This window comes from Rhineura floridana, chromosome 7 (assembly GCF_030035675.1).
Source record: "Rhineura floridana isolate rRhiFlo1 chromosome 7, rRhiFlo1.hap2, whole genome shotgun sequence".
Lineage (NCBI taxonomy): Eukaryota > Metazoa > Chordata > Lepidosauria > Squamata > Rhineuridae > Rhineura > Rhineura floridana.
Genome location: NC_084486.1, coordinates 137,209,057 through 137,235,062, shown reverse-complemented (window position 1 = coordinate 137,235,062; position 26,006 = coordinate 137,209,057). Strand labels below are relative to the sequence as shown.

Here is a 26,006-nt window from a genome sequence, read left to right as displayed (position 1 = left end):
GTGAGCCGGGCAGCTTGGTATCAGTTATACCTTATACGTAGGCTACAACCCTACCTCCCTGTTCAACAGCTCCCACTCGTAATACATGCCCTGGTCACCTCTCGATTGGACTACTGTAATGCGCTCTACATGGGGTTACCCTTGAAAACGACCTGGAAATTGCAACTTATACAGAATGCAGCGGCGCACTTACTTACCAACAGCCGCCGCCGTGATCACATTACGCCGGTGTTATTTGATCTACACTGGCTGCCAGTTGTTTTCCGGGCCCGATTCAAGGTGTTGGTATTAGCCTTTAAAACCCTGTACGGTTTCGGCCCAGTTTACCTGAAAGAGCGCCTCCACCGCCACCAATTATGCCGCCCGACCTGATCAGCCACGCAAGGCCTTCTCTCAATCCCACCAACCAAAACAGCTAGGTTGGTGGGTACTAGGGAGAGGGCTTTTTCTGTGGTGGCCCCCACTCTCTGGAACTCCCTCCTGTTTGATCTCCGACATGCCCCTTCCCTGGATGTATTCCACAAGGCCCTGAAGACGTGGCTATTTCAACAGGCCTTTGAGGTCTTTGGGATGGGTTAATCTCCATGATTTTGTCATCTATTATATGCTGTATATGTAAATGTTTTTATAAATGTACTGATGACTGTCCAGTATTTTATTTATTGAGATTAATGTGACTGCATTTGATACTATTATATTTTATCCCATTTTAATGTACGTCGCCTAGAGTGGCTATCTGCCACACAAATATAGGCTATAGGCGACACACAAATTAATTATTATTATTATTATTAATATTAATAATAATAATAATAATAAATAATAATGAACTAGAATCTGGCAACCCTGGGCAGTTGACAGGGCCCCAGCACTCCGAACAGTGCCAGGAAGCTGTATCTAGCCTCTTAAAATTTCCAACAATGCCTCTGACCTAGCATTGCTCTGGAGCATTGTGGGAAATTAAATTACTAGGCCTACCCTCCCAGTGCTTCTTGGAGAGAAGCTTTCATAGGATAGCCAGAGAAGACTACTAGGAGGCCCAAGACAAAACATTGCGCAGGACTACCTCAACTCTAGCAACTATTTACAGTTGAAAAGTGTTTTTACAATGCATAACTACATGCTTAACTTAGGCCACATCTGCACTATACATTTAAATCAGTATCATACCACTTTAAATAGTCATGGCTTCCTCCAAAGAATCCTGGAAACTGCAGCTTGCTAAGGGTGATGAGAGTTGTGAGGAGACCCCTATTCCCCTCATGGAGCTACAATTCCCAGAGTTCCCTGGGAAGAAGGATTGATTGTTAAACCACTCTGGACTGTTTAAAGTGTTATAATACTGCTTGAAATGTCTAGTATAGATGTGGACATAATGGGTGAGTTCAAATGTAGCTTGAGTGGGTATCCATTTATACGATGGGGCTTCTACTCCCCCCTGCACTCCCTGTATGCCCCCAAAATCTTCTCTGGGGGGTTAGGGGACCATCTTGAGCAGATTTTGGGGACATGCAGGAAGCTGAAGGGAAGAGGAGAAGAACAGAAACTGGAAATCCCATTACACAAGTGGATTTCTGTTGCGTGAGCAGGCAAGCATTATCACGTATCAGCCAATGTGCAGTTTAGTGAATTTCATAGCTGAGCAGGGATATGAATTGACATCCCTGCAAATCCAATATTTTGTCCAGTGTATCACACTGGGATCCCCCTTCTTTCACATATATAGATGGATAGATAATTGTACATCTGCATATCAAATCTTCCAGTTTAATAAGTTAAAAGTGTATCACACTATATTTCATGTCTTGTAGACAAAGATTTTTGAGGAATAACTAAAGCTAATAATATCTAGAAGGCTCTTACATTGTCGAAAACACATGAACCACTTTACTTAATTAGTTTTCATTGCTTTTTCCTTGTGTCTTTTTCATCTCAGAAACTGACCCCAACCACATTTCAACTCCAATTTGAAAAGAATTTACAATATGAAGTTTTAAAAAAGAAATCTGGGTAGTCTAAAAGAGGCACTATTTCTGCAGCAGGCCGACATGATAGGAAAAGATTCCATACTATGTCATTAATACGGTGCATTTGTCTCTGCAAAATTAATTCTTGCTTAGCAGTGTATCAAATAGTCTATGAAGCAAGTTAATTGTGAATCAATGGCTGCAAACAGAATGCTGACTATACTGTAAATGTTCTCATGCAATGCCTTATTTAGCATAGCTAATGAATGACTCTTTTCGCATGCAAGTGATTGATCCCTAGACACGGGAACATAGGGACATAGCAAGCTGCCTTACTCTGAGTAAAACCATTGGTCCTTCTAGCTTGGTGTTGTCTACAGTGACTAGCAGTTGCTCTCCAGTGGTTTCAGGCAGGAGTCTCTCCCAGCCCTACCTGGAGATGCTGGGGACCGAACAATGCAGATGTTCTACCACTGAGCTATGGCCCTTCCCCAGATAAACAGGAACATAGGAAGCTGCCCTGTACTGAGTCAGACTATTGCTCCATCTAGCTCAGTATCGCTCACACTGACTGGCAAACAGTTTTCCATGGTTTCAGACAGGGGTTTCTCCCTGCCCTATCTGAAGATGCCAAGGATTGAACCTGGGACCTTCTGCATGCAAAGTGGATTCCCTGCCAACTGAGCTATGGCTCTTTCTATGTGACTGGAAATGTCGTCTACTTAAACATGCCACTCTTAGACTGGGCCATTGCATAAGCTAGGGAACAACTTTCCTAGCCCTCAGATATGCAAATCAAGCAGATTAGTGATGGTTGGCATCAGACAGAATCATTGCCTTGCTGAGTTCTATTTTGTTCAAATTAGGTAATTATTTTTCTTGTTTGGAAAGGCTGTGAGCAACGCACATGTCAAAACTAGGGCAAAGGGGTAGCATACATCCTCCTCTGTAATTTTATGTTTGGACTACTTCTTTTTAAGCCTGTGGAAATCAATGGGGCTGATTTGGTTTAAATCCTAACCCATCAGCTTAGCTGGGTGTGTTAATGAGACTATTGAACTTGTAACTAACACTAGATCTGAGACACAATACATGCATTACCTTTTGACAGCGTTAAGTATTGTATGAATGCACATGCTCAGAGCTGCTTTTTTAACCAAGCTTTATGTGCCACAGGAACATGGAAGGTGTGTTATGCTAAGTCAGACCATTGGTCCTTCTAGTTTAGTATTGTCCACACCAGCCTTCCCCAACTGCAGATGCTTTGGACTACAATTCCTGTCAGCCTGAGCCATGGTTAGAGATCATGTTGTTCAAGGGCATCCAATGGGCAAGCATATAAGGTGGGGTTGTATTCAATGCTGTGCATGTATCAAATTTCACTCATGCAGTGGGACTTCCCCTTCCTCTGCTCTCACTATGCAGCCTAACAATCTGCTCTAGAGCATCTTCCAACCCTGTGAAGCAGATTTTGAGATGCATGGGAGTCTGCAGGGGACAGGAGGGGAAGTTTTATTGCCTAAGCAAAAGGGTGCTGTTTTAGTGGAACAGCAGCACAATCTACACTGATTAGCAGAGGCTTTGCTGGTTTCAGACAAAGGTCTTCTCCAGTTCTACCTGGCAATGCCATAATCTCCATAGAACTCATCAGAGAGGACTGGGACGAAGCTAGAATTAGTTGCTTCTGCCTGTCACTGGCTCTGGCTCCACCTACTGTTGATTTCCTTGTCTTCTGTCCTACCAGTCCCAATGGGCACAAGCCACCACTTGCAAGAGGTACTTCTCTCTTCCCCAGGTCTGAATCGTTTAGTTTGTTGGTTATCATTCCAGATATATGCTGAGCAGGTTTATGCCCTCTCTGGGTATAGATTCCTAATTTGATTCCTTTGGTTCAGTGGTGGCTGGTGGCTCTATTACAATCCACTCTGGGTTTTATTCTGACCTTTCAAGGAGCTGTCCAAGGTCCTCAGCACCATGGGCAGCTCCTTGAAAGCTCAGATTAATACAACAAGTTCCACTGACATGGAGCCACCACTGCTTTGCTGACCATATGATGTCTCCAAGAGCATTAATATGATGCTTTCCATCAAATCCTGATCAAGGCATTTTTGCCTCCTTGTCAGAAAACTTTTTTCCCTTAGGCAAAACATATGGTTTTGGTATATGCACAAATGCACACATATGCACACAAACATGGAACTCTATTTCCTGCAGTATGATACAAGTGAAAGAGTACACAAACACAGATATTTTTGGAGTTTGAATAGATATGCTGGAGGCACAAACACACAGAGAAATCATGAGAAAAGTCAACACTTTAATGGTCTCCTGGTGCTTTAAATGCTTTCCTGGTGTTCTGTGTTGTCCAATAAGCCCTAACAAACTGCATTGTAGCTACTGAAACCTCTCTTGGGTGATGGTGCATAGAGTCGGAGGGATATTTCAGTCAATAGCATGACTTAGACTTTAATGCCTTGGACTGAGAATCTTGGTACTCCTGATATCTGACTTCCATCAGTTGGATCCTGGCAGATGCAACAACTGATGAGTGCACTTTGATAGCTATGTTGATTTTTTCATTTATTTTAACTAGTATGTGAAATTCTTTCTCTATTAAAATTGCTCTTCTCATCAGTGGCTCTTCAAAACATTCTGCGCTCTCTCTCTCTCTCTGCTCTTAGAGTGTAACTGATACGGCCTTTTCCCCTCTCCCCTAGCCTCTTCTTCAGTGCTGCCAAACGAATATACCTGAAGTTGGTCAAAGCCCCCAATTACACACAATTGCACACAATGTAATTTGGAGAGCTTAAAGAACCTTCTGAATTGAAAGAAGACCATCATTCTGAGAAACGGAGAACGAGAGAGAGGGAAAGGCATTACCTGTAGCAGACAATTCCAGTGGCATGCAAGCTTCATTTTCTCCGGCTTTCTCTGGGGAAGAGAGCAGTTTTCTGACCAGCTTCTCACAAATAGGCTGGACTAATAGAGAGGTGAGGTTTGATCGGTTCTGTTTGTAGCTTCCATCTTCAAGGAGGGGGGGGAAGAGGGGAAAGGACAACTTAGTATGAGACAATAAAACCTGTTTCTAGATCACTGTATTTGAACAGTACACAAATCAAACATGCAACTATGAATCTAGGGCAAGAGTCACTAACATTTTTTAGGCCTGTGGACATATTTGGATTTCTGAGCAAGTCCTGTAGATGCCACTCCTCTGGTTGCTTCTCTTTCCCAACTCAACCCTCCAAGAGACAGAAGGCAAAAAGTGTATGTATGCACACTTTGTTGTTGTTGTTATTAATTACTTACTTAATTAATTTTATAACCTGCTCTTCCTCCCAGAAGGAGCCCACCCTTCCAAGGTATCTGGGTAAAATCCAGATATACTAGAATTACTCTGAGCCTTGAAAAGCACATAGAGCTGAAAGAGGAAGTGGGAAAGAGTGTCACTCTTTTTCAACTGCCTCCTTCAGCGCTATGCTTTTTTCAAGGGAGAAAAAGGTAACCACCCTTATCATCTTATGACGATAGGGGCTGGGAAGGGGGTAGGAACCTCAGGAAGTTTGCGTGTGCCAGAGGAAGACATCATGGGCACCATTGCACCAATGGCCAACCTATTTATTGGCCTTGCTCTAGGACAACAAAACAGAGCCTGCCAGGAGTGGGCTCTGAAATCAGTTCTGCTGCTCCATGGGCCCCATTCAGTTCAATTTTTCATTTTTTTTCCTGGAAAGCAATTTATTTATTTATATAAAGCCTTTTTATCTATTTATTTTTTAAAAAAACCCACACCACTCCTTATCCAAAGGATTTTCGGGTGTACAATAAAACGTTAACAACAACAATCTTCTTCCTTTGTAATTGCATAGGACACCTCGGATAAGGAAGGCATTTAATGCAGAGCGTGCCTGCGACTCTGCAGCTGGCACACCAGCTGAAAATGGTAAAAGGTATTTGATGCCTGGTACGTCACGTGGACATCCAAAGTAAGAGACAACCGTTAACAGCCCCACCAAGCTGCAGCACTTCATAATCACTGGGGAGTGCAACCCCATTCCCAACAGGTGGAAAGCCAACTCCCGGATGGATTGAGTTGTATGCTCCATTAGCACAAGGAGCTCTGCCTGCACAACAGGACTTTCTCTCCCTCTCCTCTCATTGGGTCCCCTCCCAAATCTGTTTGGGGCTTTCCCTAAGTCCTCCACAGCAGACTTGGAGGGGGGCAGGGGGCACACAGGGAGGGAAGAGGAAGTCCCACAGCACAGGTGAATGTTCTTGAGCTAGTGGAACACCTTTGTTGGATACAAGTGGGACATCCATCAACAAAGTCTTCATTTTTCAGAATGTCCCAGAGGGAATCTGGGGTGGCACATTTTGAAATTATCCACATGATTCACAGTAATTATTTTCAGGTAGGCTTTTACTTCTGAATATGTCATGAATATTGTCTACACTGACTGGCAATGGCTCTCCAGGATTTCAGGCAGGGTTCTCTCCTGATCTGGAGATGCCAACTGAATCTTCTGTATGCAAAGTAGATGCTCTACCACTGACACACAGAATGGGAAACATAATAGAACCCTGTGGTATCTTATAGCACCATCACCACAGGGCAGAACAAAACTCTCCTAGGACTGCCTTTCTGCGTCCACATTCGACATTAGTATTACTACTGGTGGGGGCAGGAAACCAAACAAATATGATAGGTGATCATCAGTGCCCCTCTGTGTTACAGGTGTTGGGATCCTTTGGCCCTCCAGATGTTGCTGAACTACAACCTCCAGCAGCACCAGCAAGCAAGGCTGTTGGTAAGGAATGATGGGAGTTGTAGGTCAGCAACATCTAGAGGGCCAAAGGTTCTCACACCTGCTGTATAATATGGTAGTGGTTGAAATTGTGTGGACATTTGTTTTGATGTGGCTGCTTTGTTATATGGTGTGCTTGTGCTGTTACTGACTGACATTTGAAACAGTGGTTTTAATATATGGTTTTAATATATTTGAATGTCTAAACTGGAATTTAATTTATTTGAATCTCTAGACTGGAACAGAGAATTTTGTATATTGGGATAAATGGGGTAGATGATAAACAAAATCACAGGGAACAGTGGGGCGAACTCAAAATAGGGATGCCATCAGGAACATTCAACACAAACATGTTATGGTTTGCTTGAAGGGAAGGGCTGTAGCTCAATGGCAGCATCTGCTTTGCATGCAGTAGGCTGAGAAGGGCACCTACCTAAAGCCCCAAAGAGCTGCTGCCAACCAGCATAGACAACTCTGAGATGGACTGACCAACAGTATTATTTGGTGTAAGGCAGCTTCCTGTGTTCCGATCTGTAACCCACACCCGACATAAGCATTGTGCTTTGCTAAATTACTGCATAGAAAAGTCCTGTTTCGTCAGTGTTAAATAAAGCCAAACGTGTACCAACAAGATAGGGGAAAGGTACATCCATCCGCTGATTATTTTTTAAAAATACATTTTAAGCAATTCCTATTGTGCCCTAAAACACCATTTTAATGATCTTACTTTTTTCTTTCTTTCTATGGAAAAGGGAAAGTTTGACTCAACACTGAGCTGTAATTGTGCATACCACTTATTTGACTTTCAACGACATCGCTAATAGAATTGTATTCGTTTTGAAATAACTGAACTGAATGGTTCATTAATTTTTCACCTTAACCTTAATGGGAATTTGACAGTTTTATGCTGTGAATATACACTCGAAGGACTGTGTTGTCTTCTAGGAAATTATAAATTACAACAGAAAAGACAGAATGTTTGCTTAAATAAGATTTTGGCTCAATCATCTTGAGTGCAAAACAAGCTCAGTATACAATCTAATAGAGCTGTTCTTTGATTTATACATACTGGGTACCTTACATCATCCATTGGTTTGAGATGAGTAGACTAAGCAGAACTTTGCTTGAGCAAAGGGGTTTTTTTCTTTATAATTTATTTATTAATTAATTTCTACACTGCCCACTAAAAGCCCAGTAAAAATAGTGTCCCCCCCCGGCATCTGAGAGAATACAGAGTTGGGGAAAGACTCACGTCAGTGAAAAGGTCATTCCACAGACATGGAGTCAAGGGGTGTTTGTGCCGGGCACTTTTAAAATGACTTTCCCCTACTCCCCCCCCCAAAAAAAAGAAAATAAGGAAAATAAACTATTTATAACTTTTTTTGTATAATTGGATGAAATTTGCAGGCATGGTAGCCTCTTCTGGAGTGGGATGGAGGAATGAATACTGCCACTTTTCTGAAGGACATTTGCAGTGGTTTTCCTGCTAGGGCAACCTTTACAGTTTGGGGTGGTCATTTAATCTCCCCTGTTGTTTTGTGGGCAATCTACATGAAAATAACATGCATGAAAGAAGTACCCACATATATATATATATATATATATATATTTAAAAAAACAACCCTGCCAAATGACAATCTAATTAATCCAGGGAGGTTGTGCTAACCACCCTTTAAAGCTGATTTTTTGGGTAGGGTAGGAGAACTAAAATGGATTTCTTTCCTCCCTGTGGTTTGGTGAGTAACATTATTATGAAAATGGCATACATTGGTAAGGTGCCCCTAGGGAAGGAACTTGCAAAGTTTCAGAAGGATAGGTGCAGAGACAAAGCAGTTATGATGGGTTTTTTTTTTTAAAGAAAAACAGCTTCAGGTTTGTGTTCTGTTCATTTGGCACTAAAAGTCCTACCTATGTTAGTTAACTTCAATGGTCTACTCTGAGTAGGACTACCTACTGACTACTACACATAGAAATGAAGTGCAAGGTTCATTTGACAGGAGTGGTTGGGTGGGCATGTGGCAGACATGCAGTGGAGGCTGATCCATTGGGGCTACAACCCTACCAAGTGAAATGCCCAGTATTTTTAAACAATGTTCTCCCCAAAGTCTCAAAGCCACACTGTTTCCTGCCCTACACTTTCTTCCATAATCCATTTCAATGTAGAGAGAGTTCTGTATACTTTTCTACCCATCTCCTGGTCTCTGGCCAATTAGCAAACTGCACCACTCAGCCAATCTCAATCTAAAATAATTGCTTATGGCCAGGAGATTCACCAATCTGTCTCCAGGCAGAAAAAAATAGTGACAGTATTTGTTTATCCGACCGGAGCTATTTGCCCCGGCTGTGCAAACTCCCTCTCCCTCCTGTTGTCAGTGTCTAAGCTTAACTGAGCTACCTTTTAAGGAGACCCAGGAGCTGTTCTGAGCATGCTCAGAATTGTTTTCTTCCATACTGCTAAACAGGCTCTTTGTAGGGAGGCAGGAGAAGGGAGTGGTTAGTATGAGCAGCTTGGATTTTTTTATTATTAGCATTTGTTAACAGAGACAGAGCAACAGTGGACAGCGTGATTCTCTTCATATGATAAACTAGGGGCTCTGCCCCTGCTCGCTTCACTCACCAACTTCGCCTAACCTTGCCAGGCCACTCCCCAAGGATCAACAGCGCTCCCCCTCCCCCTCCACCTGAACACAGGTTTCCAGTGATCCTCCCCCCATAGGACACCAGTTCTCCCCTGCCCTCCATGGGTTGCCAGCACTCCCTCTCCCTCCCCCCACAGGTCACCAGCACTTCCTATTTCTCCCCCATGGGTCACCAGTGACCCCCCTCCTTCCCCCTGCATTGGTCACCAGTTCCCCCTTTCCCATGGGTCACCAGCTCACCTACTCTCCCCCATGGTCACTAACCCTCTCTGCTCCTTCCCCTCATGGATCAACATCCCTCCCTGCTCCCTCCACCATATGTCACCAGCCCTCCCTCCCCATGGGTTCCCCTCCCTCCACAGGTCTCCCTCACTTCCCACCACCCACTGACTGGCCCACCAAAGGCTAGGCCTTGCCAGGCCTATCTACTGCTGGGCATCTCGCTCACCTTTGCCACTGTCCCACTCACTCGCTCACCTGCTTGCCGCAGGCACCTCCGCTACTACCACTGCCCAGGCAACTCGCCCTCCACTACTGCAGGCAACACCATCAGGCACCTCAAGTGAGTGGCAGCACCACAACCACCCTTCTTGCCTCACAATGTCACACTATGCATGAATACTTCTGTGCAGGCTTGCACCTGCGTAGAAGCATGGTAGTATGACACAAAAGTGTTATAAACATCTATCTATTTTTTTTTACTTTTAAAACTATTTTCATTTGTGTTTGTGTGTGTGTAGGCTGGGGAATATTAATGGAGAATAGAGAGGAAAAATTGTGGACTGTAGTCTTGATGGACACATCAAGTCCATCATATACTTCTTTTGGGTGTTGGTGGTGAAGGAGAATTATTTTCCAGTTTCCCCACATGCCCACCCTCCATGTGTTTCGTAGCTGTCCTCCTCTTCTGCAGGCGTGTTTGCCCCAAAGGTCTTTGAAAAGTGGGAAGAGGAGTAGGGCCAGTGCCAGGCATGACTGGGCCCTTGGGTGCCAGCCTGCCCCAGGCCCCCCACTCCCCGCCCCCCCGACCATGCAGGGCCACTCCACTTACCTCTTCTCCCTTTCTTTGAATGCACTACACGCTGGGTGAGCAGGTCACTGCCATCAACCAAGATGGTGGTGGAGGCTTCTTTAAGGGGCTGTTAACCCCACTGTCATCTTTGTTGATGGCATACATGCATGCTACGCTGTGTGTGCTCACATGCTTGCCATCAATCAAGATGGTGGTAGGGGCATCAGCTCCTTAGAGAAGCCTCTGCTGCCATCTTGGTTGATGGCAGCTGTGTGCACAGTGTGCAGGACATTCACAGAAAGGGAGGAGAGGTAGGTGGAGTGGGTGGGCACTGTGGGCCCACACAGTCTGTATGGGGGGCTGGGAGCTCCGTCTCTGCGATCCGCAGCAGGTTCGGGAGTCAATCCTGCCAAGGATCACAGAAGAGGAGCATTACCCCCACACCCTAAGGAGGGGCCCTTCAGGGACCCCTCTAGGCCACAGGGGCCCTTAGCCAGGGCCTAACCTGGCCACCCTTTGGTGCCAGCCCTGAGCAGGAGGTAAGTCTCCACTTTCTAGTCTAAAAGCCCAGAAGATACTTTTCCTTGCTATTTAGCTGTAAAAAATAAAATAGCCAAAGGTTTTTTAAAAAATCATTTAAAAATTAAAGCAGATCACTCTGCTTTTCACAGTCTCCCACCCACAGTAGCTGCAGATCTAGGGTAAATTTTCTTAGGAATCAGTCCCCTGTGCACATTAACTTGAGAGTAAAATCAAATGAACACGTGGAATTTATGCATCTAAAAAATGTGGTAATCAGGCCAGATTAAGATTGGCTCAAGACTTGAAGCTGCACAAATTTGCAGGGGGACGGGCACAAAAATATGGGCCTTTCTTATACAAACATACAAAATTTGATGCCTATGATACAAGCACCAAGTCCTCTTTTGCATTTTATTCCTCCTTCTGTATCTCCACAATAGACATGTGAGGTAGGTTAGGGTGAGAGTTGGTAACTGGCTCAAAGGCCAGTGTGAGAGCCAGTGTGCAATAGTGGTTAGAATGTCAGACTAGGACTTGGGAGATCAGGTTTCAACTCTACCATGAGTCATGAAGTTCACTTGGTGACCTTGGGCCAGTTTCAGGCTCTCAGCCTAATCTACTTCACAGGGTTGAGGATAAAAAGGGGAGGGGAGAACCATGTACACCTCCTTGAGCTCTTTTGGAGTAAAGGTGGAATATAGATGTAATAAACAACTAAGTAAGACAAGAAGTGAGCAAAAACAATGTTAAGTGAGTTTAAAATGTGAAACTGCACGTGCTCAGAATACTTTCTTTCTGTTTATCAAGTCTGACAAAATGTTTTTATTTGCGTTTAGATGAGAACTGTGAAACTTAAACTTTCAGAGTATTTTTTGTAGTCCAGAAAAGCTCATGACATAATAAATTTGTTGGTGTTGAAGACAGCAGACGCATTTTCAGTACCTTATTTCATATTCCGCTTTAGAAGGAGGAGGGCATTTTGGAAACTGCACCGGGGGCCCCAAACACTCTAAGCTTCGATACATTTCATGGATTACCAAGAATGGTGCATCTGATGAAGTGGATTCTAGCCCAAGAAAGCTTATGCCATAATACATTTTTTAGTCTTTAAGGAGGTAGGAGTGTTCTGTCGTTCTGCTAAAATTGTGCTGTGGCCTACCTTACAGGGTTGTTGTGAGGACAAAAGATTGTAAAACACTTTGATAAATTTAAAATGCTATTACAAAAAGTAGAAAGCTGCAGGAAAGGGTTCAGATAAGAATGCAGAGCCTATATGTAGTATGGAAGCATGGATTACACCTTGCCTGCACACCTACCCTCCAGCAAGCCTGTCCCAGCAGGCAGCCACACACTGGATTTGCTGAGGACCTACATGTAAAGTCCAATGTTTATAGGTCTAAACATCTTGATTGTGTTCCAGATTATTTTTTTAGGGTTTCTTTTTTCATGATTCCAAACCTGTACCACCCCCCACCCGCAATTCAAAATCAGGGACAGGCAAGGTGGAGATGGATATTTTTTAAAAAATATATATCTTGAGTATTCCTGATGACATTTACATCCACTCCACCTTTCCTCCAAGGAAATCAATGTGGCACTCATGGGTTTCCTTTTCTTCATGTTATCTTCACTACAACTCTGCAAGATAGGTGGGGGTGGTGACGTCACCCAACAGAGATGGCGTCTTAAGTCTGCTCTCCACTACTCCCGGGACTAATTCTTAAGCTTTTAAACCACACAAGCCTTCTACCGAATTTCACAAAGAGGTGTTTTGCCTTTCTGATGATTGAGAGCATACAGTGTGCTAAAAATTTGGAACCTCAAGCAAACCCTCACCAGGATCTAGCAGGAGGCCTGAAACGCAGGAGAGAAGAAGATATAAATGCTGCCATGTCTCCAAAGGCCCCTAGGAGCGGTAAGGTAGATGTTGATCTTATGTCTGATATTCTGGAAAAATTTAGAGAGGACATGTTTTCTGAATGGGAGAAAACTATACGTCCTCTACAGCAAGAAGTTAAAGAATTAGCAACTCAAGTAAAAGAAACCGCACAAGTAACAGTGGAGGTGAAGGAGCAGGGAATGAAGCACAAGGCGGCCATTAAAGCCCTGTCACTAGAGCACAATAATATAAAGAAGCAGATTGCTGACCTGGAGGATCACTCTCACCGCCAGAATCTGAGAGTGAGAGGGGCCATTGAACAAGTGGGAGAAACAAACGAATCTTTACTAAAGGACTTGGTAATGTGGCTGAACAATCAATTTCCTGAGGTGAAACTGACAGAAGAAGATATTGAAAGAGCTCGCAGAGCTTTATACTCAAAACCAAAAGGGGGGACGACGACCTAGAGATATCCTAATACGATTCAACAACTACGCCCTGAAGGAAACAATTTCTCAGGAGATTAGAGCCCTGGAATCTTTAGAATGGAAAGGCTCCCCTGTCTCTCTCTTTCAAGATCTGAGGCAAGATACACTGCAAAGAAGGAGAGATTTCAAACCATACACAGATCTGTTCCACAAAGCAGGCCTGCAGTACTAGTGGGGATTTCCCTTCAAACTACTTCTAAAAGCAGATTGGACCACACACATTATCAGCTCAACCAAAGAAGCAAAGAAGCTAAGAAGCTAGTGACTCTTATGGGTCTAAAACCAAGCAGCAATGAAAATGTGGAAGCCATTTCTGACAGCTCAAGTGAGGAAGAAGACAGCTTAAAATGGAGGGAAATGAGAAAAGGAGGCAAAAGAGGACAGCGCTTTAACTCAAAATCGTAACTTATTTCACTAATGGCTTTAAGTCTTTACACTCTGCTTAAAATGGTTCATAAGGAAAATCAGTAACTCCTAATTATAAAAAACAACGTTTAAATATAGCATCAGAGATAATACTTATTACATTAGGCTTGTTGGCAATGCTACCGCTTGGGCTGGTTACAAGGTTACAATAATTACAAATTATTACTTTCACAACTAATTTTTAAGATTAAACTGCATTGTCCCGTGGGGGAGGGGGGCACTTAACTAGTTCACCTCCACAGTTTCATACCGAAGTGAAGGGATTTAGCCTCTTTAATTCTGGGCTCCTCTCTGAGGACTCCAGTGATATGAAATGGGAAGTATGTTTTTATGTTTACTGGGGTGTTGGGGTGGGTGGGAAAGGTTTGTTATGGAGGAGGGTACTTATGTTCTTATTGAGAGAAAAATAAATATGAAAATGGTAATGCCTAAAGGGAGCATACTTTCGCTGTCTTTCTCCTTAAATACTAATGCCTGATTTATCAATTATGTCCTGGAATGTTAATGGGCTGGGGACGGTGGTTAAAAGAAAAAGAGTTGCTAAGTTTCTATACAAGAACAATGCAGATATTATACATCTCCAGGAGACTCATGAAAAAGAGGATCCAAAACTCCAGTACTTCCCCCTAGAGAAGGAACTTGGTTCTCTTCCCCAGGTCCCTCCAAAGACAGAGGAGTGACATTATGGTTAGCTAATAGGATTGGTTGTGTAGCAGACAAAGTGCTTACAGACTCCCAAGGCCGATATGTGTTAATCAACGGTACAATTGATGGCGTAAAATATACACTGGGCTCTGTCTATGCCCCAAACACAGCACAGGTAACCTTCTTGTCAGATTTCTTTGCCCAACTAGAATTATTCCAAGAAGGTAAGCTAATACTAGGAGACTTAAACCTAGCACTAGACCCACTCCTAGACAGGAAGTCTGAGTGTTCTAATACCACACACAAGACAGATTTAGGACTATCTGCCCTGTTGAACTCACACAAGCTGGTAGATCAGCCTTTCCCAACCAGTGTGCCTCCAGATGTTGTTGGACCACAGCTCCCATCTTCCTTTTTTTTTTACAATAATTTTTATTCAAATTTTCATAAAACAAACAAAACAAAATCATAAAACATTCAAAGACAAAAAACAAAACAAAACAAAAATGATTAAACAAAAAAATAAAATGTTGACTTCCCATTTGTCGCAGATCAGTTATAGGTCTACAATATATAACAATCCTGTCTCTTAAATTATATTATAAAATCACTTTCCTCCAGTAGTTATCTTAATTAATCATCAAATCTCATAAACATTACTTTATTCTTTCCACAAAAAGTCAAAGAGAGGTTTCAATTCTTTAAGAAATATATCTATCAATTTTTCTCCAAATAAACATGTCGATTAACCCATCTCGTTAATAATAATAATAATCTTATTGTCATAACCATAGTCCAAATAAACATATCGATTAATCCATCTCATCAAAATCTGTTAGGTCCAATAATTTCAATAGCCATTATTCCATTATCCATATTAATTCCATCTTCCATCTTCAATAGTCCTGTTAAGTCCAGTAATTTCAGTGTCCAATCTTCCATTATCAGTATTCCATAATAATCTTGCTGTCATAGCCATAGTCATATAATAAGAGTCTGATGGGAATTTCCTCTATCCCAAATATTTTCTTGCCATCCATTCTGAATAAGTTGCTGAAATATTGTTGTAAAGTCATATCTCTGTTCTTCTTTTTTACAAAATGCACTGGCTCATCTCTTGAGAGTTTTTCCATTGTCACATGGCTGCAGTTAATTCCATAGATTTTCTCTATATCAAGCTCCATCACGTCTTTCCAGTCCAGAAAATTATCCAAGCCATTGATAACTTTATCTCTAATATCTTCATTAATTTCTTCAGAGATAACGTTAAATTCCAAACAGTAGATTTTATTTCTAATATCCATAAACTCCAGATCTTTTTCCAATTCCACATTTGTTCCAATCTCCAGGGCTTGTATCTTCCCTTTATTTTTTCTTTTCTCATCTCTGATCTCATTCTCCTCTCTCACAGGATCCCCTATTTCTTTAAGCTCCTGTGTCATTTTGCTCAGTTCAATTTTCAGCTCCTTACTGCCCTGTCGCAGGGTTTGTTTCGTTATCTCAATCTCATCCATTATTTTCTGAAACATAATTACTTCCAGATTCTCAGCCACTTTCTTGATTGCCATTTTTAAAACCACGAAAACAAAACAAAACAAAAATAAAGAAGAACCGCTTCTTATTTCAGCAACAATTGGGTTAATATTCCAGGCTTGATGACATCACAGTATAAACACAGCAGCCTGCCTTATCTCTCTATGTTCAAGAATACAAAACAAATTTAGTTCCCAGCATCAAAACAGTTAGTGGCGTCGTGAAGAAGCAGATTCGTCAAAATAAAATAGACCAAAAAGAGAATAGTCCCAGACAATATAATGTTCCTCGGAATAGAAATCCCTCTTCTGTTTATATCTTTAGAATGCACTTCCAGGACAGCTTTTTGCAATAGAAACAGAGATAAGCTGTTAATTTCGTGAATAACAGAGAAGAGTTATAGCTCACCCAGAAGTTCTTTAAAGCCGATTCATTTGACAAATCTCTTTTTGCTGCAACAATTTAAACCAAGTAAAAAAAGATAGAAAGAAGGGTGCTTGCCTGTTAGTCCGTTTTCTCTTTGAAGAAAAGATAAACGTGTTGCATTAATCAGATAGAGCTTGTTCGGAAGTCCGTCCGGCATTGCTGGCTGGACCTTTTCTCATAAATTAATGAAATCCAGTCCTCCCAACAAAAACAGGCTTTTGAGGTTGATCTCTACATTTCTCCCTGCCCGGGAGAAATTTCATCAGTCAAAAAAAAAATGTTCTGACTGATTTATATCTGAAAAAGCTTCTTCTGAGGCGGGAGCCCGTCTCAAAAGCAGGCACAAGCGAAGTCACCCTTCCCGGAAGTCCACAGCTCCCATTTTCCTGACCATTGGCAATGCTGGCTGAGGCTGATGGGAGTTGTGGTCCAACAACATCTGGAGGCACACTGGTTGGGAAAGGCTGTGGTAGATTATTGGAGATTTTTTCACCCCCTAGATAAGGATTTCAGCTTCTATTCATACCACCATCATACATACACGAGGATAGATTACATCTACTTACAGATGACCTTCTCTCTGCCCTCAAATCAGCCACAATTGACTCAATAATTATTTCAGACCATGCCCCAGTCTCTGTCAAACTAAGTTTTACCCCACAGCAACACAGACCTTATTCAAGGCACTTGCCCCTAAATCTTCTTCAGAATGTTTTGGCTTCTGATAAAATTAATCAAGGCGTATATAAATGTAATAAATAAATAAATAAATAAATTAAAGAATTTCTTCAACATAACAACAATGAATCTCACAGCCCAGCAGTTATTTGGGAAACACTTAAAGTGGTAATTCAAGGGACAATGATAAGTGAGCAGAGCAAAATACGTAAAGAGAGATAATTGGCAAGGTTCACTTTACTTAGTCAAATAAAAGATTTGGAACACCATCATAAACTAACGGGAGACCCAACCATCTTTACTGAGTTGACCAGGAAAAAATCAGAATTGAGATCCCTGGAAGTGGCTAAAATCTCAACAGCACTGTAATTTGTAAATCAATCCTTTTATGAATTTGGAGACAAAAATTCAAAACTGTTGGCAAATAAATTGAGAAAAACAAACCAGGAACAAAATAATAGCATTAAAATCATTGGACAACAAAAAAAAATTTAACACAGAGGAAATTCTGGATAAATTTTGTAGCTGCTACGCAACATTATATGAATCTGATAATCCAAAAACCCAGTCAATAAATGAGTATCTTGTAAAGCATGGCACTCATCAGTTGACCCAGGAACATGTAGAATATTTAGATAGGGAAATATAAGTTTTGGAAATCTTAAACACTATTAACAAACTTAAACCAAATAAAACACCAAGTCTAGATCGTTATAGCGGTGCTTTCTATAAAAAATACAAAGATTTATTAACCCCTCTCTTACAGAAACTCTTTACAGATATTCAAGGGGTGGCCAAATCTGGAATTCTTGGAAAGCCACACGTATTATTGTTCTGCCTAAACCAGGCAAAAATGAGGAATCAGTAGAGTCTTACAGACCGATATCCCTTATAAATATAGATGCTAAACTGTTCACTAATATTCTCGCAGATCGTTTAGCCAACTTAGCCCCAAATTATATTCACCCTGACCAAGCTGGATTCATTCGCTTCTGCTCATTAACTGACCCGGTCCGCAGGATACTGAACGCAATCTTCCACACTAACCTTAGGAAAAATGAAATGGCCTTGGTGTCATTAGATGCCACCAAGGCCTTCGACAAAGTGGAGTGGAATTTCTTATTTACTGTACTAGAACACATGAAGTTTGGTCCTATTTTCCTTCAGGTTTTGAGATCGCTATATAAGGGCACTTCTGCTTGCATCAGGGTAAATGGTAGGGATTCCAAACACTTTTATATAAACAAAGGTACAAAACAAGGTTGCCCTCTTTCGCTAATTTTATTTGCCTTTGTACTTGAACCTCTTGCGAATGCAATAAGACACAACAACCCTCTAATAAAAGGGGTTACAGTAAATGGTCAGACCCATTTGCTCAATCTTTTTGCCGATGACATAGCTCTGATGTTGTCTAACCCAGAGGAAGCAATTCCAGCACTAATGAAAGGAATCCAGACCTATGGAAAAGTGGCAGGTCTTGAGATTAATTTTCAAAAAACAGAACTCTTATGCTTTAATATGCCTCCAGAATTGACCTCAAAATTACAAGTAATCTCCAAACTGAAGATATGCTCCAAGTCATTCAAATATCTTGAAGTGGTGATCCCGAAAAACCTATCCAAATTAATGCAATTAAATTTTACTCATAATTAAGGAAATAATACGTATGCTAAAAGAATGGTCCCAATTCTCCTTATCATGGCTGGGCCGGATTGCAGCAATTAAAATGTCAATTTTACCTAAATTAAACTTTTTTATTTAAATCCATTCCAATACTGATTCCTAAAAACAAATTAACAATTTGGCAACGAATTATTAACAAATTTATTCACCAAGGTAAAAAGCCCAGATTAATCAAAAATACTCTTTATAGGTCCCCCAAGAAAGGTGGTCTAGGCATACCCAATCTGCACCTTTATCATGATGCATCTCACCTAAAAAGCATAATACCTCTACTGCAGGAATCTAGAAACAAATCTTGGACTGGCATGGAAAGAGTGGGCACCTCTTTACAAGAATCCAGAGGTCTCCCAATTGTGATTCATATGATGAAAAAATTAGATGATATAACTAATCCATTTTTGAAAAATAATTTAACAATTTGGAAAAATTGGCACTCAACCCCCCCCCATTTCGCCTTTGACCCCTATTCTCAATCATCCCATGTTTTATGAAAGGAATAAATTTCAGCCGTTCAAAGACTGGGAAAAGGTGGATCTTTACCGCATTAGAGACTTTTACATAGGTAGCCATCCCAAAACGCCTAACCAACTAAAATCTCAGCTCAAGGAAATTAAAACATCCTGGTTTCAACTTCACCAAGTTCACCATTTCATCACAATGCCAATTATCATTCAGCAAGTGACAAGACCCCTAACCCCCTTTGAATCTTTCCTTGCTCAACCTTGGGGAAATGGCAAGGGGGCGTTATCAAAAATATATGGCATATTACCAGAGACAACAGTAGGTTCCTCTATAAACCATAAAGCCCCTTGGGACAAAGACCTTAGTCAAAACATCAATGAATCTGACTGGAATGGTATTTGGACTAGAACCCCTTTCAAATCTGTTTCTTCCAGGATCCGTGAAAACGCACTGAAGCTGATTTTCAGATGGTACCTCACTCCCCACACCCTACATAGAATCAATAACAAGCTCTCCCCCTTGTGTTGGAGAGGGTGTGGGGAGCGAGGTACATTTTATCATATGTGGTGGTCTTGCGTGCTGATTGTCCCCTTTTAGGAGGAAGTATTTAATGAAATCAACAAGATTACCAATCAATCCCTTCATTTAGATCCATCTCTGGCTTTGCTACATACAGCTGATGAAGCCAACAATAAAATCATACACAAAACCTTGACAAACTTTCTTCTTATAGCAGCACGACTGGTGATAGCTGCTTCCTGGAAAACACTTGACCCACATATGATTCATAAATGGTATCAGAAAATATGGAAATTAGCACTTATGGAAAAACTAACACATAGTTCAAAAGCAATGAGACAAGGAACAGATGCAGACAAGTTCTATGAACAATGGTATAGCTTTATTGTTTTTGTTAGTCAAAGTGATGGGGCATGCAAACCTCCAACCTCGCATGGTCAGATTTTGCAGTCCACATTGGGATAATTATCTGGAAAACAATTCAGGACAATAACCGTTTCATATATGCTTACTTCCCTAGAGCATTATAGGTACCATAACTCCTATTGTCAACTGCACTATTTTCTCTCATTGTTGTATAAGTTATTCTTGTTTTGTATTCTGTTCTACCCAAAACCAATAAAAACATTATTAAAAAAAAAACTCTGCAAGATAGGTTAGGCTGAGAGACAGTAACTGGCCCTAGGCCACATAGTGAGCTTTCTGGCTGAGTGGTGATCTCAACTGTAGACTGCCAGGTCCTAGTCCACTTACTTTCCATGCATTTTATTCCATATTCTGGCAGAAAAAAAGGTGTGAGAATGAATAAGGTAGAGGAGGGGGGAAATAATCTTTTCCCCACAGAAATGTATGGGGTCCCTTGTTAACAGTCCTCTGTAGCACTGTTAAGACTAACCAATTCAGGCTGCAATCCTGTACACACTTACCAGGGAGCAATCCCCGTGGAATTCACAGGCGGCTTACCTCTGAGTAATATACAATTATTCTGGCATGAATCCACACTAGAAACTGTGACAGCAGGGACCCTTCTGAACTAACACTTAGGTGCTAAATATGAATAAAATGACAATGTTTAAGTGTTCACTGTTTCTTTTCAGAGGAGGAGGATAGGGAGAGAACCAGAACAGGTGGGGGGCACACAGCTATTTTCCCAGCAGAGAAGCAGCTGTGACAGCAGGGACCCCTTCTGAACCAAAGGAAGACTTTTGTTTTCAGTTTAGCTAGGTGTTATTTAAAACAGCAAGGAAGTGTTTACAGCAGTGCTTCCCAACCTGCCTAGAGCTTTCTCTGAAGCGCCAGAGCATCTTTCAAGTATGCCAAAGGCAGGCATCTACCTATAAAACACATGGCAGATGCCAAGGAGGCTGAGGGTGGAGCTACCAGGAAGAAGAGGGGGTTACTATCACCGACTCCTGTCTCCTCGCACTGTTGCTAACAACCCCCTTACTCCGAATGAGTTGGAGAGGGCTTTTCGTGAAGCAAAAACAAACAAGGCTGCAATGGAAGGCTACTTTTCCCCTTCCTTCCTGGCAGCCAGCCTGCCTGCATTTCTTGGCTCCTGATTCACTGCCATCTCCTTTAAAAATTCTTCTTATTTGTGAAGCCGCCCACATCTCGCCTTTGGCCCAGATACAGCCAAGGAGCAGTGAGGAAGCCCAGGACTTGCTTGCCCCCCCCATCTCTGAGGCTAAGCGTGTGCCAGCGTTCCCCACTTCCTTCCACCTACACTCTGCCCCCCCAGTCTCTCTTGCCAAGATTCTGCAGCAGTTGAGGGTTTCCCCCCTCTCACGTGCCCAAATGCATGCATGCTTGGAAGGGCAGGTGTGTTTGAACAATAATAATAATATTTTTTATTTTTTATTTATTTATTAAACTTGTATACCGCCCCATAGCCGAAGCTCTCTGGGCGGTTTATAACAACAACAACAACAACAACAACAATAATAATAATAATGACACAGCGATGAGGTAGGGGTGGGGACGCTAGATTGTGAAGAAATGTTTCCGTTTTTTTCAGACACACAGTCTGAAGCAGTTTTTAAAAATTGAAATCACTGAAGTGCTTTGGATGTCTCAGTTTGGCTTGGGGGCACTTCAAAGAGATCCTGTTTTATCTCAGACAAGCCCCAAATCAGACTGATTTTGGTTCTTGATTTGGGATTCATCTGAGTCTTTTCCCCACCATGCACAGCTGAAAGGACTCAGAGATCTTTTATTTAAGGCATATGCAAAATTATTATTTCCTACTACACACACAGAAAAAGTGGCGCTGCATATATAGGATGCTGATCTGCACAAGCAGAAGTGTGCATTTTTTTTTTCTTTCAAAGGTTGGATTTTCTGATTCCCTTTTTCATGTGTTAGTTTCCATGCTTGTATCTTAGAATTTTGCTTTTCTCCAGTTTCCCATTTAAAAACACAGAGAGCTGGCTTAATTATGCCAGGTTCTTTTGCATCATTCGTAATTCGCCATTTCTTTCTTTTTTTAATATTACTTAAGTATCTACATGTCTACCCTTCCCTTTTAATGTTTTTCCCATATACATACATCCTTCTCCTTACTTTTTTTTTTAAAAAAACTGTATTGCTATTTTGCTGTGCTGTGGAATTGCTGGTGTCTGCTTCCCACTTAATGAACTGGGCAGCTTGCTTTCCTGCTGTGCTTTTGATGATCTCTGTTCCTCATTTAATGTGCTAACAGACTTGCTACTATTATTTTGCACAAGTATTATGACTTGGCTAGCAGACCCCTCTGATGGTGGCCCTAAGCTGCATTTTTTCTTCAGAAGTCCAGCACAACCCTTAACCACCTCTGAAGGGCTAAGGAGGAACTAAGATTGCCAGCTGCTGAATATAGCAATGGTGATTTAAGACTTTTCAGGCAAAGAATCTAGAAGCCCTGCTACTGCAGCCTTCCAAACATCTGGACCTGTTTGTTCCCTTGGGGCATCATTAGTTTTCATGGAGGATAAGTCTCTTGATGGCTATTAGTTACAATGGCTATATTACCTGCTGGGGATCACGAGCAGGAGAGTGCTATCGTGCTCATGTCCTGCTTATAGGTGTCCTAGAGGCATGTAGTTGGCCACTGCAAGAACAGAATGCTGAACCAATGATAGGTCTTTAATTTGATCCAGTTGGACTCTTCTCAGGTCCTGATGGAATCAATGGGTTGTATCGAACGGAAAGGCTGCAGAACAGTGGTAGAGCATCTGCTTTGCATGCAGAAGATCTCAGGTTCAGTCCTTGATAACATAAGAACATAAGAAGAGCCTGCTGGATCAGGCCAGTGGCCCATCTAGTCCAGCATCCTGTTCTCACAGTGGCCAACCACGTGCCTGGGGGAAGCCTGCAAGCAGGACTGAGTGCAAGAACACTCTCCCCTCCTGAGGCTTCTGGCAACTGGTTTTCAGAAGCATGCTGCCTCTGACTAGGGTGGCACAGCACAGCCATCATGGCTAGTAGCCATTGATAGCCCTGTCCTCCATGAATTTGTCTAATCTTCTTTTAAAGCCGTCCAAGCTGGTGGCCATTACTGCATCTTGTGGGAGCAAATTCCATAGTTTAACTATGCGCTGAGTAAAGAAGTACTTCCTTTTGTCTGTCCTGAATCTTCCAACATTCAGCTTCTTTGAATGTCCACGAATGTCTAGTATTATGAGAGAGGGAGAAAAAACTTTTCTCTATCCACTTTCTCAATGCCATGCATAATTTTATACACTTCTATCATGTCTCCTCTGACCCGCCTTTTCTCTAAACTAAAAAGCCCCAAATGCTGCAACCTTTCCTCGTAAGGGAGTCGCTCCATCCCCTTGATCATTCTGGTTGCCCTCTTCTGAACCTTTTCCAACTCTAGAATATCCTTTTTGAGATAAGGCGACCAGAACTGTACACAGTATTCCAAATGCGGCCGCACCATAGATTTATACAACGGCATTATGATATCGGCTGTTTTCTTTTCAATACCTTTCCTAATTATCCCTAGCATGAAATTGGCCTTTTTCACAGCTGCTGCACACTGGGTCGACATTTTCATTGTGCTGTCCACTACAACCCCGAGGTCTCTCTCCTGGTCGGTCACCGCCAGTTCAGACCCCATTGGATTTTTTGCTCCAATATCCCCAGGTAGTGCTAGGCAAGACTCCCTCCCTGAAACCCTGGAGAGCTGCTGCCAGTGAGTATGGACAGTACTGAGCTAGATGGACCAAGAGACTGACTCAGCACCTTCCTATGTTCCTAATGGGGTCTGCGTGGAGTTCTACTCATACAATGGGACTTCCCCTCCCTCTCCCTACCACCCAAATCTGCAATGGAGTATCCCCCAACCATTTGGAGCAGATTTTGAGGGAGCACGGGGAGCTGCAGGGGAGGCAGAATGACAGCATTGGCTATAACCCAAAAGGTATGACTTGAGGCCATCCAATGGAGCCATAGTTCACTGCTGTCAGCCAAGGCACTGCCTCTTTCAATACTTTCCATGTAAGTGGCACAGGGCTGGTTCCAAAGGGCGGCCAGGTGGGGCCATGGCCGAGGGCTGATGGCCCACAGGGCCCCCTGAAGGGTCCTTCATTATGGTGAGGGAGTAACACTCCCCTTCCCCGGCAGGCTCCCTGGCATGGATCGCTGGGCAGGGAGCTGCCTGCCCACTTGCCAGCCCGCTGACGCCTGTTCGCTTGCTCTCCCCCATGCCCACCTGCTCCCCCTCCACCCCTGGCCACTCCCTCGCTTGTTTGCCCTCCACCACCCGCTCGCCCTCCACCCCACCCACTCCCTTGCTCCCCCTCCCTCCACTTGCTTGCTCGTCCACTGTCCCACCCCCTGCCTACTCCTTCACTCTCCCTCCCCCACCTGCTCACTCACCCACCCGACCTCCCTTTCCTCTGCCTGCCTGGTAGGTAGGTAGGTTGGTGGGGCGTGCATGCGTGTAGGTGCCAGGGCCCAGGGCAGACTGGTGCCCAAGGGCCCCGGCATGCCTGAGGGCAGCCCGGAAGAGGCAGAGCTGTGAAATAATTTTTCCACGGTCCAGACTGGCCTGGGGCCCTTGGGTCGTGTATTCCAGTCACATTGCATGCTTAGGCTTGGTTGTTTGTTTGAGTATTCTGGAACTGTCCAACACACTGATCTACAGCCAGTTTCACACACCACTGTAAACCACTTCACACAATACCTTTGTTTATTACTTCCATGGCACATAGTCTTCACATTGAGAGAAGGCAGAACAGACACGAAGGGTGGTATTAATACTTCCACTAGCAGAAGGATTAGCTCTAGTATGACAGGATTCCCCCCTTCTGCTTCCCCGGCACATAGCCGGCACCATCCCCGAATCAGATCCAAAGGGTTGGGAGAAAAACCCAGAACAGATTTAGGAGGGCATGGTGGGAGGAAAGGGGGAGAACATTTCATTGCCACTGAGAAATCCTTGTGCTGACAGAACATTCACCTTAGAGCTATGTTGAATACAACCCAAGGAAATGGCATACATTTTTGCGGAGACGGTATATGGAAGGTTAACTGGTAACAGCAAGTGCCATGTGGGTGAGACTGCAGTGGTCCTGAAAAATCCACAAAAGATTTCAGCTTTTTGAGAGAGGGAGGGAGAAAGAGAGAGATTAAGAAGGAGTTCACTTGATGGATAGAGAGTGGGTGGCAGTTTCAGCATGGAAGAAGAAATGAATGTAAGAGTGGGTGAATGGGAACAGTTGAATTGGCATGGGGTAAAGAGCAAAGGGGGGAAACAGAAGTTAGAGAATGACAATATGGTGGAAGTTAAATTCAAACATCCTTCTTTGTTGCAAAGGTCTCCATGAGCCTGGCCATATGCCAGCTTGGTGCTTGCATCTTTAGGTAATGGGTGTTATTAATAAGCAACTGCGAGAACGTCTTCATCTTTTAATGGAAGGAAGATATAAATGAAACATAATGCAAACCTTAATGTAAAGCCAAATCCCTCACGTGCTGAAAGAACTGACTTCGGTTTCACACCAACCTTTCTAAGGACACTTTTAAGCTGGTGTTTTTTTTAAATTTCCTGGCAGCTAAAACAAGCTGCTCTGCCTGCTGTAATAGCACTAAGATGGAGCTGGTGCAACATGCGGCTTTCAAATGTACAAGGATCAAGTGCGCATTTAAAAACCACGTACTGATTTGAGGCATGGCAGAGAGTGAAATGGGCACCTTTCCTGGGGCCTTACATGCTTTTATGGTAGGCAGAGTTTTTAATAATCAGTTGGAACACAGAATAACCCAAAAGAGTTTTTTTTTAAGAATTAAAATAAAAATAAACTCACAGTTTAAAAAGCATTTGATTCATTCCTCCCTG

The 26,006-nt window shown here is 42.7% G+C and overlaps 1 protein-coding gene across 3 annotated transcripts in view; it reads right to left on the bottom strand.

The window, feature by feature from the left end:
• The window catches only part of NAALADL2 (N-acetylated alpha-linked acidic dipeptidase like 2), an 847,134-nt gene that overhangs the window by 284,949 nt on the left and 536,179 nt on the right, over positions 1-26,006 (bottom strand). For all 3 annotated transcript variants that reach the window (XM_061637347.1, XM_061637348.1, XM_061637349.1), the window contains exon 6: positions 4,848-4,991. In XM_061637347.1, coding sequence (XP_061493331.1) covers positions 4,848-4,991 — 144 coding nt within the window. The remainder of the gene's footprint in view (positions 1-4,847; positions 4,992-26,006) is intronic.